Source organism: Perissodus microlepis, chromosome 11 (genome assembly GCF_051167445.1).
Source record: "Perissodus microlepis isolate ML-2025 ecotype Zambia chromosome 11, ASM5116744v1, whole genome shotgun sequence".
NCBI lineage: Eukaryota > Metazoa > Chordata > Actinopteri > Cichliformes > Cichlidae > Perissodus > Perissodus microlepis.
In genome coordinates this window covers 2,859,569-2,873,725 of record NC_140471.1, presented here as the reverse complement: position 1 = coordinate 2,873,725, position 14,157 = coordinate 2,859,569, and the positions used below count along the sequence as shown (strand labels likewise).

Here is a 14,157-nt window from a genome sequence, read left to right as displayed (position 1 = left end):
AAACAGAAATTTCAATTTTTCTATTAACGGAAAATATCAGTTAATGATACAGAAAATATACTGTGAATAAACGGAATTTTCCGTTTTATCATTTACAGAAAAGTCCGTCAAACGTCCGTTAAAAAAAACAGAAAATGTACTGGCAGAAAATTACCAGGACATTTTCCGTTTTTCTACGGAATATTTTTTACAGTGTTGCATATAATTAAATTTTTTGCTTGATGCATAAAGTTAAGATTAAAACTAATAAAACAAGTTATAAAAAGGGACTTTTGTATTTTTGTATGTCTACATTTTGTATGATGGATTATGTAGAAAAAGTAGAACTGGGCTGAAAGTTCTATCACTTTATCACCTATTCAGGTTGTAAATCGTGTTTTTAAAAAGTAACTAAGTAATTAATTACTTTTGAAAATAAGTAATCAGTAAAGTAACGGGATTACTTTTGGGGGGAAGTAATTAGTTACTGATTACTTTTTTCAAGTAACTTGACCAACACTGGTGATGAGCACCATGAGGAAGAATCAAAACAGTATTTCTTTACTGTTTTGATTCTTCCTCAAAGCGCTCACGAGGACAGAAAACCAAACCAGTGACATGAATCATGCTCAAAATGTCAAACTCTGAGAAACAGATCAAAGAGCGTCTTTATTTCTCTCACACTCACAGTGAACTAGAGCAGGGAGTTTTTCTGATGTCACCACTGGAGGGCGCTGTGGACCAGCTGGTCCCAGCTCCAGCTTGGTTTCGCACCAGTACTGAGCTCCATCATCTTCTCTACTGGGAGTGATATTCAGAGTGAAGGTCTCATTCACTGGTTTCTTCTGTTCACTGTTGGACTGTAGGTGACCCAGTGCTGTGTTTCCTCTGTAGAAGGTCACAGTGAGGCTTTGAACAGGAGCTACGTTCTGTACGCTACACTGCAGGGTGTACTGCTGATTCTCAAACATCATCTCAGTGTGGTTTACAAAGCTGATGGAGACACTTCCTGGAAGCGCTGAGAAGACAGGGAAAGAAAGAGTAACACAGGTAGATGTCAGTCAGTAACCGCTGAGCTCACGAATCCGTCTGTGTATTTACACACAGAGGTCGAATTTGGTCTGATTGTAAACAGCCTTTAAAGTTAAATGTTGCTACCAGGGGCGTCATAGTGGAGGCAAAAGTGATGCTCAGATAAAGACACCCAAGGAGCCAAAGGAAGGAGGCAGCCGCAGGTCTCTCTCTTAAGGATGTAACACAAGATGAGCTCATACGGTGGCAATTAAACGTTATTAAAACAGCAAATAGCTTTTATCGGTGTGGTTGGTTTTAAGGTTGATTTAAAAAATTGCGTTCTTTTCTAAACAGAGGAGAGTTCAGCTTTTTTCATTATATATATCACAGAAAACGAAGACGTCATTTATTCATTGTTGAAAATCAGCGCAGTTAGAAGTAAACTGTGTGTCGGAAACATTAATAGATCAGTTCGCCCGCTTGTTTGAAATATTATGAGTAAGCCACAGGACCACAGGCAATAATCTGGGAGTGGGCAAAAAGACGTGATAGAGGCGGATGGAGGTGAAGAGAGCGTGGAAAATAAAGGTTTTCTACCACAGAGAAGAGCTTTTGCGTAAGTGGTGAAAATGGTTTTCGGGCCTGTTTCAAACATTAAAGGAGAGAGAATCGGGCCATGACGTCAGAAACTCCGACAGCCCGTTCTTTATGGGCGTTACCTATTTTCAAAGAGCCAATAGGGAACGTTCTTGTGGGCGGGGCCTGATTCAAAGATGAAAGGCAAGAGAACCAGGCCGTGACGTCACAGTCAACTCAAGTCTATAAATTGCAGGTGAAACCCACACTGGACCAGACTTACTTATAGTCACGAGCGATTCACTGGATGAGATTTTGTTCTGCTACCCTCAGTCACATTTGAATGTCTGACTCATTGTAACATCGTAGCTTAAATGTCAAAAACGAGTGACCAACAAGCAAAACCAGAATTAGTGTGCACTATGCCAAAGAGTACACTGGGCGACCTGAAGGTCGAGGAGGAAGAAAATAAGAAAGTCCTGGAAGAGGAGAAGACAATGGTAGAGGACGCAAAGAAACAAACTGAACAGGAAAAACAAGTGTTAGAAGAAGTGCAGTTTGTATTCAAAGATGAGACCAACCAGGCTGAAGTATCAGCTTTGGAAAAGACACTGAAGCTGCAGAAGAAGGTGCGCGTCAACTGGGTTGTTCAGTTGGTGGTTTTACTGGCCAAAGAAAAGGTCTCCTCCAAATACAAGATCTTCACAGAGCGCCTCACTCCTGACTGCATCAGCCGTCGTCTGACTGAGAAAATCTGGCCTGAAGTTGAGGAGAAACACTTGAATTTATCCCACGACAGCATTTTCAATGTGGGCAAGGCCATTCTCAAAGATCTTTGCAAAACACACAACTGCAAAGAAAACCTTTTGATCTTTAATCTGAGGGAACAGCTTGACAATATTACCGTCTCAATCTTCACCAAACACCTGTTGGCATTACCAGCAAGAGTACTCAGTGTCTCTAAAGACAGGCAAGAGTACAAGGAAGTTGTAAAAAATGTGACCAAAGATCTGCTAATGCACGCCATCAGCAAAGGAAATGAGACGATGACAATGAATCCAGTAGCATCCGAGTTTATTGTAGAGAGGCTTTTCCAGAAGATCTGGAACAAAATTTTGTCAAAAAAGTACAAAATGTCCATGGAGAACATTGGAGAACTCGCCCTGACAATATACAATGAACTCCATGACAGGTGGGATTCTCCAATACTCTTAATGTGGTCAGGAAACCCAGTAATGGATGAAGCAATCGTCAGCAGCTTCAAAAAACATGCAAAATTGAGGAGCCAAAACATCATCTTTAGGGCTTTCTCATGTGCATGCTAAAGTCTAACCAACACGTGCATGTGATTATGTGAGAAAACCCTTAAATTGGCTTCAAATATTCATTTCAATTGGGCTTTCTAAATGTAATTTTGAAACCAGAGTGGTTAAAAATAACTACTCTTTTTTCCCAACTTCCTTCCCTCATCACCAACTGGCCGAGGCAGATGGCCACCCCATCCCAGAGCCTGGGTCTGCCGGAGGTTTCTCTCTTTATAAGTGAGTTTTTCCTTCCCACTGTCGCCAAAGTGCTTGCTCTAGGGGGTTGGAGTCTTTGTGCATTATTGTAGGGTCTTGACTTTACAATATAAAGCACCATGAGGGAAGTGTTGTTGGGATTTGGTGCTGTTTCTTAACTCAAAAAGTCCAGTTACAACAGGACATTTTGAGTTAAAAAACAAAAAAACCAAAATAAAAAAATAAAATGAAATGAAAAAAAAAACTTTGAATTTGTGCTTTGTTTCATTTACTGTTTAAGAAGTTTGTTCTTCCTGCAACTTTTAAAAACAACAAACAACAAATAGCTGAGCTGTTGGATTTACTAAGTGCATCCAAGAATATAAACAAGCAGTCCTCACACACATTTGAGAAAAACTGAGAGACCTTTGAATCTTTATAGCTTACTGAATATTCACCTCTTTACTTTGTCTGCATGTGTCCACTTTTTGTCTTTTTCTATTTGTATTATTCTCATTTCAAAGACATTCAAAGCTATTTGGAGACATGCAGAGTTCCTTAAAGATGAACCTAATATAATTACACCAGTTGTTTAACTGAGGTAATCACGCTTTCCCCCACAGTCCTACGATTTTTCCCTTTTTCTGTAAAGCAATGCAAATACATTTTTAATACTTTCTGTCACGGGTTGCTCTTAGGATCCACTCGCAGGACTCCGGAGTGTGTTTTAACAGAGACGGTTTATTTACAAGATCTTCACCAAGTGTATTTACAGACAGTGCGAGGACAGTGCTATATACAAGATGTGAGAGGCAGGGTTCCAGGGAAAACAAGGGAATCACACACGCGCTCACGCCAGCCTCTCTCCGCTAGTGACCAGTCACTCCTTACACACTCCACACGGGGGAACACGGGGACGGGTCCGGGGAATCTAGAACAGAGAGACACACGTTAACTTTCTGAGACGGAAGCGTGGGAAACTTGGGCTCGACGTGTACTGACTAGAGTCTTCACAACAATCCAGCGTTGAACAGCTGATCTCCTCCTTCTAATATACCAGCTGGTCTGATGAGGCCCAGGTGTGCACGATCCGGGAAGGCGTGGACCGAGGGCGTGAACCCGCCATGAGTTCCGCCCCGGCAAAACAGGGGAGAGGGAGAGAGAGAGGAAAAAGAGAAGAGAAGGGGGGCTAGGAGTGGAGAGATGCTGATCAGCGCCTTGCCGATCCCGCAGGTCGTGACACTTTCAGTCAAGTTTTTAATATTCATACAGGAATAAACTACAACAGAAACACAGTCACAAATATACAGACACCACATTTACATACACATTTAGTACAAATATAATGTTTAAAAGGAGTCTGATTCTTCTACTGATAAACATTTGACTTTGATTTCCAGGAATTTTCCACTGTGAGATTAATGGAAAGTGTACATTGCACATAGTGACAATGAATGACGGACCGACCACACAGATCGCACTTTACTACACTTTTTACTCAGTTTTTGTCTCTTCCAACCCTCAGCCCCAGCTGCCAGCTACACACACACAACAACAACACAACTGAACTGATGGAGCTCCGCTGTGTCAGCCTCCCTTCGCAACCGTGCCACAAACCACGCCCTGTTACACACATTATATGTCCACAAACATGACTTAAGCTTCCCATTTTAGTTAATGTCAAAATATTTTTTACTGTGATACCACCAGTTTTGCCCTTCAGTGGCTGAACCAGTTTTCATAAATATTATAGTTAGCTGTCTGTGTCTCTCTGGGTATTACACAGCTGTGACTGCTAACTAGCTAATTAGCGAAAGTCAGCGATGTGGATAACTGGGAAAAGTGAGAACTTCATGGTTGTAGAAATTATTCCAGGACTCTAATAAGTACTGTATCAATACCTGTGTTTTACAGTTGGCTCTACTGTACACTTTAAAGGGTTTCAGGCAAAGTTACACTAACCCTAGTTTAAGCCTCAGACCTTCCTGGCTGATGCTAGCAAATGCTAATGTTAGCCTCTGATTTGGGCTGCTAAAGTAAATACTTTTAGCTAGCTGACCAGCATAGATTATTTCGGTGGTAATATTATTGAAAGTATAGTTTCACCTCAGCACATTTACAATTATATCTATTTTGTAGCACATAGAAATGTTTAGTTAATATTTGCAGACAGACACATTTTCCCTGTAACTGTGTTTTTACTCCAGCATTTGTTGAAAATGTAATTTATGAAATGCTGAGCAGCATTTCTAGTATGTGGAATATTTTTGTCACCCCACTGTGCTAATGTGATCAAATACTAATAATTATTACTAAAAAAAATTCAATAATAAATCAATAACTATTTCTTGATTGAACTATAATGTAAGCGCAGTGCTGGTGTGCAGGGGATTTATATGCCTTGTGGGGGATGCTGACATGTTATAAACTGTTGTGTCTATATCAAGCTTTTAGCCAAATATAAGCAGAGATATTTGTATCTTTCTTAAAAATTCAGATCCTTACATATTATTTGAGAAATGGATCAACAGCTATCACTACTTGAAGCACTCTAAGTCCTGCAGTGGAAAAATATCCCTTATTTCACCTTTGATCACACACTTTGGTTTTCCAGTGCAGAGCAATGGCCAAGAAAAGGAAGGACTTCCCTGAGTGGAAAAAAAAGATGAAGATACAAGCTGGTGATGATCCAGAGCAGCTGGTCTCAGGAAATGAAGAAAAACCCTGATCACCTTCTCTACAGAAACAAGGTGAGTTTAATGTTGTGGTTTAGTTTTTCAAGGTATGTATGTTACTTTAATTATAAACTGTTTCTGTTGCAACAGAATGCTGTTATGTGTATGCAACTCTATGTGAATTATAATCCTTTGTAGGGCTGTGGGATATGACCAAAATCTCACATCCCAATATAAGACATATCTCTCCTGATAACGATATATATCACAAAATAGTGCATTTTCTGTAAATTCTGTGATTCTCGGGCAACCCGACTTATGTGAAGTGTTTTCAGTTGGGCGTCGTGTACCTGGAGTCGAGTGTTTTGACCGATGCGTGAAACTACATTTTTAGACATGAGTTTAAACGGCCGCCATTTTCTTTCTGAGTATTTATTTCACGGCGTGCTGCGAGGAAAAGCCTGTTCTAACGTTTGAGTCTAAGGATTATTTTGAGCACCTGACGGCTCTTTTTTGCTTTTCATTCGTAAACTCTCTCGAAACTCTTTCATGTGATTCTTGTGTAGGTGGTTAAAGAGGTTTGTCGTGTTTGAGTGGTGGTGGGGACCAGTTTGTGGCATAATTTGCATAGTACAGTTTTCTGGGGCGTGTCAGACTTTTCATAACCAAACCATGTCCATGCTACAGAGGTAGCCCCTCGTTTAACAATAAGGTCCTCGATTTCTTTCGACTGGTCCTTCAGTTTGGAGCTAGCTGGTTCTGCCTCATCCTTGCTGGCCATGCTGGTATTCTCTGTGCCTTCATCTGCGTGGTGACTGTAAGCGCCATTTATAGTTACTTGATGTTTTTATTTGAGGTCATTTGTTTGATGCATATTCTGAAATTTTATGTTTGAGAATAATGTATATCATTTCAGTTTATTTTGAAAAGTCTCAACAGAAACTTGAGCTTTATTGTGAAAGGTTTATGTGGAAAATAAACAAGCGGACGGCGGAGCCACGCAATGGTTTTACCGTCATTGTTGGTAATGAAAGTACGCGTAAAAACAGTCACTTGTCCGTCCATAGTGTGGTTATTGTAGGTATAAGAGAAAGAGAACTTTAAGAAATAATATAATAACTACAGTAACCATCAAAATCATGAAAAAAAATATTGCCGTAAACAGTTTATTTTGCAACACCACAAAACAAACAATAGTGTATAATATGAAACAATAGACATTTTTATATCGTCATCTGATATATATCGTCATATCGCACAGCCCTAATCCTTTTTTTGTTTATGTTGTTTATGTTCTAGGTAAAAAAAAGTATAAAAATACAAACTTTTTAAAAATGTCTTGTTGTTTCTCTTTTCCTCAGAATAAATTGCGACTAGTCTCAATGGCTGAGATGGAGGAGCAACACAGCGACAAGGAAAAGCTGAGTGTATTTTATTTAAAGCTCAGATGGACCTTGATGTACTAACATGCAGGCTGCATTCAGGACTTTGTCACACTGGTATATGAAGAGTGGTAACAAGACTTTGTAGTAATTTGTCTTACTATTGTCTTATTTGTTGTGATTTAGGGTGTGTGCGCACAAGCAGAGGTTTTTGTTTGTAACCGTAACCTCGTTTTCAGAGTCTTGTCTAACATTTGATGGTCATGAAATATGTCAGACTTTTTCCTCTACTTAAACAGCTAAGGGCATTTGAACACCGTGGAGAGAAAGGTGTGCATTAAGGATTTTGAACTATGATGTTTAAGTGTTGTCACTGCTGAGGATTCGTGGACACAGGTCCTTATTCACTACGCTGCTGTTTACAGTTTAACTTTTCATCAGAACAATCACTTCTAATTGTACTTTGCTCCTCACTGACAAAACAAGTCCAGTAAATACACTTATCTTTAAGTTTGGGACAGTGATCTGTCTTAATTTATTTTGTGTTGTAGTTATCATATGGGGAAAAGTCCTGTGGTTATCCATCCGTCCTGTTCGAATAAACCCAAAGTTCAGGAACATCTTCTTTAGATCTCTTCAGTTTTATTCATGTGGCACCACTTAAACAGTCAACAACTTTCGACTCAAGTATGTTATAGTATGTAAGGTAAAGAGCCCAAAGAGTTAATCTCAGACAAATGTTCACACAAATGTGAATTACATTCACTTCATTAATGAAGTGAATGTAATTCAGTAATCAAAGGTGTTTGGCTATAACTGACTACATGTGTATACTGTATCATAAGTGGACAGACATGGATGTAAACCACACCTTAACCATTTGGCTGAGGCAAAACTACCACAAGGCAGTGATTCTAACTAAAAGGTACTCTGGATATTATTAAATGTGAACATATCGTTAAATATGACATTTTTTGTTTGTCAGGTGTCCTGTTTGAAGAAAACACTTGGTAGCCACTTGAATGAATAAACTCATTTACATGAGGGCAACCTGATTTCAAGGAAATAAAAATGCTCAAATTTGAAAGCTTGTGAGTTATTTTGTTCATGTATCAGCTGTTTAGTCGTTTTATGACAAGATGGATGCTGTCGTTATATTTTAGTATAGTGTTTGAGTTAAGGAGAATAAAAGAATATTTAACATTAATTGTACCAATGTTGTTGTGTACGAAGCACAAATTAATTTAAGTTTTAATTCATGAATTTTTGATTACATGGTGTACTAGGTTGTAATTGCATAGAAATGTACGTTTAAGGATATAAAGAACTATATTTAATGAGTTACAGTGGAAAGAAGTGCTTGGAAATAGTAATATAAACAGAAATTTCAATTTTTCTATTAACGGAAAATATCAGTTAATGATACAGAAAATATACTGTGAATAAACGGAATTTTCCGTTTTATCATTTACAGAAAAGTCCGTCAAACGTCCGTTAAAAAAAACAGAAAATGTACTGGCAGAAAATTACCAGGACATTTTCCGTTTTTCTACGGAATATTTTTTTACAGTGTTGCATATAATTAAATTTTTTGCTTGATGCATAAAGTTAAGATTAAAACTAATAAAACAAGTTATAAAAAGGGACTTTTGTATTTTTGTATGTCTACATTTTGTATGATGGATTATGTAGAAAAAGTAGAACTGGGCTGAAAGTTCTATCACTTTATCACCTATTCAGGTTGTAAATCGTGTTTTTAAAAAGTAACTAAGTAATTAATTACTTTTGAAAATAAGTAATCAGTAAAGTAACGGGATTACTTTTGGGGGGAAGTGATCAGTAATCAGTTACTGATTCAAGTAACTTGACCAACACTGGTGATGAGCACCATGAGGAAGAATCAAAACAGTATTTCTTTACTGTTTTGATTCTTCCTCAAAGCGCTCACGAGGACAGAAAACCAAACCAGTGACATGAATCATGCTCAAAATGTCAAACTCTGAGAAACAGATCAAAGAGCGTCTTTATTTCTCTCACACTCACAGTGAACTAGAGCAGGGAGTTTTTCTGATGTCACCACTGGAGGGCGCTGTGGACCAGCTGGTCCCAGCTCCAGCTTGGTTTCGCACCAGTACTGAGCTCCATCATCTTCTCTACTGGGAGTGATGTTCAGAGTGAAGGTCTCATTCACTGGTTTCTTCTGTTCACTGTTGGACTGTAGGTGACCCAGTGCTGTGTTTCCTCTGTAGAAGGTCACAGTGAGGCTTTGAACAGGAGCTACGTTCTGTACGCTACACTGCAGGGTGTACTGCTGATTCTCAAACATCATCTCAGTGTGGTTTACAAAGCTGATGGAGACACTTCCTGGAGGCGCTGAGAAGACAGGGAAAGAAAGAGTAACACAGGTAGATGTCAGTCAGTAACCGCTGAGCTCACGAATCCGTCTGTGTATTTACACACAGAGGTCGAATTTGGTCTGATTGTAAACAGCCTTTAAAGTTAAATGTTGCTACCAGGGGCGTCATAGTGGAGGCAAAAGTGATGCTCAGATAAAGACACCCAAGGAGCCAAAGGAAGGAGGCAGCCGCAGGTCTCTCTCTTAAGGATGTAACACAAGATGAGCTCATACGGTGGCAATTAAACGTTATTAAAACAGCAAATAGCTTTTATCGGTGTGGTTGGTTTTAAGGTTGATTTAAAAAATTGCGTTCTTTTCTAAACAGAGGAGAGTTCAGCTTTTTTCATTATATATATCACAGAAAACGAAGACGTCATTTATTCATTGTTGAAAATCAGCGCAGTTAGAAGTAAACTGTGTGTCGGAAACATTAATAGATCAGTTCGCCCGCTTGTTTGAAATATTATGAGTAAGCCACAGGACCACAGGCAATAATCTGGGAGTGGGCAAAAAGACGTGATAGAGGCGGATGGAGGTGAAGAGAGCGTGGAAAATAAAGGTTTTCTACCACAGAGAAGAGCTTTTGCGTAAGTGGTGAAAATGGTTTTCGGGCCTGTTTCAAACATTAAAGGAGAGAGAATCGGGCCATGACGTCAGAAACTCCGACAGCCCGTTCTTTATGGGCGTTACCTATTTTCAAAGAGCCAATAGGGAACGTTCTTGTGGGCGGGGCCTGATTCAAAGATGAAAGGCAAGAGAACCAGGCCGTGACGTCACAGTCAACTCAAGTCTATAAATTGCAGGTGAAACCCACACTGGACCAGACTTACTTATAGTCACGAGCGATTCACTGGATGAGATTTTGTTCTGCTACCCTCAGTCACATTTGAATGTCTGACTCATTGTAACATCGTAGCTTAAATGTCAAAAACGAGTGACCAACAAGCAAAACCAGAATTAGTGTGCACTATGCCAAAGAGTACACTGGGCGACCTGAAGGTCGAGGAGGAAGAAAATAAGAAAGTCCTGTCAGAGGAGAAGACAATGGTAGAGGACGCAAAGAAACAAACTGAACAGGAAAAACAAGTGTTAGAAGAAGTGCAGTTTGTATTCAAAGATGAGACCAACCAGGCTGAAGTATCAGCTTTGGAAAAGACACTGAAGCTGCAGAAGAAGGTGCGCGTCAACTGGGTTGTTCAGTTGGTGGTTTTACTGGCCAAAGAAAAGGTCTCCTCCAAATACAAGATCTTCACAGAGCGCCTCACTCCTGACTGCATCAGCCGTCGTCTGACTGAGAAAATCTGGCCTGAAGTTGAGGAGAAACACTTGAATTTATCCCACGACAGCATTTTCAATGTGGGCAAGGCCATTCTCAAAGATCTTTGCAAAACACACAACTGCAAAGAAAACCTTTTGATCTTTAATCTGAGGGAACAGCTTGACAATATTACCGTCTCAATCTTCACCAAACACCTGTTGGCATTACCAGCAAGAGTACTCAGTGTCTCTAAAGACAGGCAAGAGTACAAGGAAGTTGTAAAAAATGTGACCAAAGATCTGCTAATGCACGCCATCAGCAAAGGAAATGAGACGATGACAATGAATCCAGTAGCATCCGAGTTTATTGTAGAGAGGCTTTTCCAGAAGATCTGGAACAAAATTTTGTCCAAAAAGTACAAAATGTCCATGGAGAACATTGGAGAACTCGCCCTGACAATATACAATGAACTCCATGACAGGTGGGATTCTCCAATACTCTTAATGTGGTCAGGAAACCCAGTAATGGATGAAGCAATCGTCAGCAGCTTCAAAAAACATGCAAAATTGAGGAGCCAAAACATCATCTTTAGGGCTTTCTCATGTGCATGCTAAAGTCTAACCAACACGTGCATGTGATTATGTGAGAAAACCCTTAAATTGGCTTCAAATATTCATTTCAATTGGGCTTTCTAAATGTAATTTTGAAACCAGAGTGGTTAAAAATAACTACTCTTTTTTCCCAACTTCCTTCCCTCATCACCAACTGGCCGAGGCAGATGGCCACCCCATCCCAGAGCCTGGGTCTGCCGGAGGTTTCTCTCTTTATAAGTGAGTTTTTCCTTCCCACTGTCGCCAAAGTGCTTGCTCTAGGGGGTTGGAGTCTTTGTGCATTATTGTAGGGTCTTGACTTTACAATATAAAGCACCATGAGGGAAGTGTTGTTGGGATTTGGTGCTGTTTCTTAACTCAAAAAGTCCAGTTACAACAGGACATTTTGAGTTAAAAAACAAAAAAACCAAAATAAAAAAATAAAATGAAATGAAAAAAAAAACTTTGAATTTGTGCTTTGTTTCATTTACTGTTTAAGAAGTTTGTTCTTCCTGCAACTTTTAAAAACAACAAACAACAAATAGCTGAGCTGTTGGATTTACTAAGTGCATCCAAGAATACAAACAAGCAGTCCTCACACACATTTGAGAAAAACTGAGAGACCTTTGAATCTTTATAGCTTACTGAATATTCACCTCTTTACTTTGTCTGCATGTGTCCACTTTTTGTCTTTTTCTATTTGTATTATTCTCATTTCAAAGACATTCAAAGCTATTTGGAGACATGCAGAGTTCCTTAAAGATGAACCTAATATAATTACACCAGTTGTTTAACTGAGGTAATCACGCTTTCCCCCACAGTCCTACGATTTTTCCCTTTTTCTGTAAAGCAATTGCATATAATTAAATTTTTGCTTGATGCATAAAGTTAAGATTAAAACTAATAAAACAAGTTATAAAAAGGGACTTTTGTATTTTTGTATGTCTACATTTTGTATGATGGATTATGTAGAAAAAGTAGAACTGGGCTGAAAGTTCTATCACTTTATCACCTATTCAGGTTGTAAATCGTGTTTTTAAAAAGTAACTAAGTAATTAATTACTTTTGAAAATAAGTAATCAGTAAAGTAACGGGATTACTTTTGGGGGGAAGTAATTAGTTACTGATTACTTTTTTCAAGTAACTTGACCAACACTGGTGATGAGCACCATGAGGAAGAATCAAAACAGTATTTCTTTACTGTTTTGATTCTTCCTCAAAGCGCTCACGAGGACAGAAAACCAAACCAGTGACATGAATCATGCTCAAAATGTCAAACTCTGAGAAACAGATCAAAGAGCGTCTTTATTTCTCTCACACTCACAGTGAACTAGAGCAGGGAGTTTTTCTGATGTCACCACTGGAGGGCGCTGTGGACCAGCTGGTCCCAGCTCCAGCTTGGTTTCGCACCAGTACTGAGCTCCATCATCTTCTCTACTGGGAGTGATGTTCAGAGTGAAGGTCTCATTCACTGGTTTCTTCTGTTCACTGTTGGACTGTAGGTGACCCAGTGCTGTGTTTCCTCTGTAGAAGGTCACAGTGAGGCTTTGAACAGGAGCTACGTTCTGTACGCTACACTGCAGGGTGTACTGCTGATTCTCAAACATCATCTCAGTGTGGTTTACAAAGCTGATGGAGACACTTCCTGGAGGCGCTGAGAAGACAGGGAAAGAAAGAGTAACACAGGTAGATGTCAGTCAGTAACCGCTGAGCTCACGAATCCGTCTGTGTATTTACACACAGAGGTCGAATTTGGTCTGATTGTAAACAGCCTTTAAAGTTAAATGTTGCTACCAGGGGCGTCATAGTGGAGGCAAAAGTGATGCTCAGATAAAGACACCCAAGGAGCCAAAGGAAGGAGGCAGCCGCAGGTCTCTCTCTTAAGGATGTAACACAAGATGAGCTCATACGGTGGCAATTAAACGTTATTAAAACAGCAAATAGCTTTTATCGGTGTGGTTGGTTTTAAGGTTGATTTAAAAAATTGCGTTCTTTTCTAAACAGAGGAGAGTTCAGCTTTTTTCATTATATATATCACAGAAAACGAAGACGTCATTTATTCATTGTTGAAAATCAGCGCAGTTAGAAGTAAACTGTGTGTCGGAAACATTAATAGATCAGTTCGCCCGCTTGTTTGAAATATTATGAGTAAGCCACAGGACCACAGGCAATAATCTGGGAGTGGGCAAAAAGACGTGATAGAGGCGGATGGAGGTGAAGAGAGCGTGGAAAATAAAGGTTTTCTACCACAGAGAAGAGCTTTTGCGTAAGTGGTGAAAATGGTTTTCGGGCCTGTTTCAAACATTAAAGGAGAGAGAATCGGGCCATGACGTCAGAAACTCCGACAGCCCGTTCTTTATGGGCGTTACCTATTTTCAAAGAGCCAATAGGGAACGTTCTTGTGGGCGGGGCCTGATTCAAAGATGAAAGGCAAGAGAACCAGGCCGTGACGTCACAGTCAACTCAAGTCTATAAATTGCAGGTGAAACCCACACTGGACCAGACTTACTTATAGTCACGAGCGATTCACTGGATGAGATTTTGTTCTGCTACCCTCAGTCACATTTGAATGTCTGACTCATTGTAACATCGTAGCTTAAATGTCAAAAACGAGTGACCAACAAGCAAAACCAGAATTAGTGTGCACTATGCCAAAGAGTACACTGGGCGACCTGAAGGTCGAGGAGGAAGAAAATAAGAAAGTCCTGGAAGAGGAGAAGACAATGGTAGAGGACGCAAAGAAACAAACTGAACAGGAAAAACAAGTGTTAGAAGAAGTGCAGTTT

The 14,157-nt window shown here is 39.6% G+C and overlaps 1 protein-coding gene across 1 annotated transcript; it reads right to left on the bottom strand.

Annotated features, from left to right (window-relative positions):
* Nucleotides 1–564: 564 nt before the first annotated feature.
* On the bottom strand, nucleotides 565–13,053 carry LOC146377076 (vascular cell adhesion protein 1-like; the record flags this gene model as incomplete). The annotated part of the gene is made up of 4 exons (XM_084944294.1): nucleotides 565–997; nucleotides 3,923–3,999; nucleotides 9,150–9,520; nucleotides 12,679–13,053. Coding segments are annotated over 4 exons (1,185 nt in total), but the record flags the coding sequence as incomplete, so codon positions are not given.
* Between the last annotated feature and the right edge of the window lie 1,104 nt (nucleotides 13,054–14,157).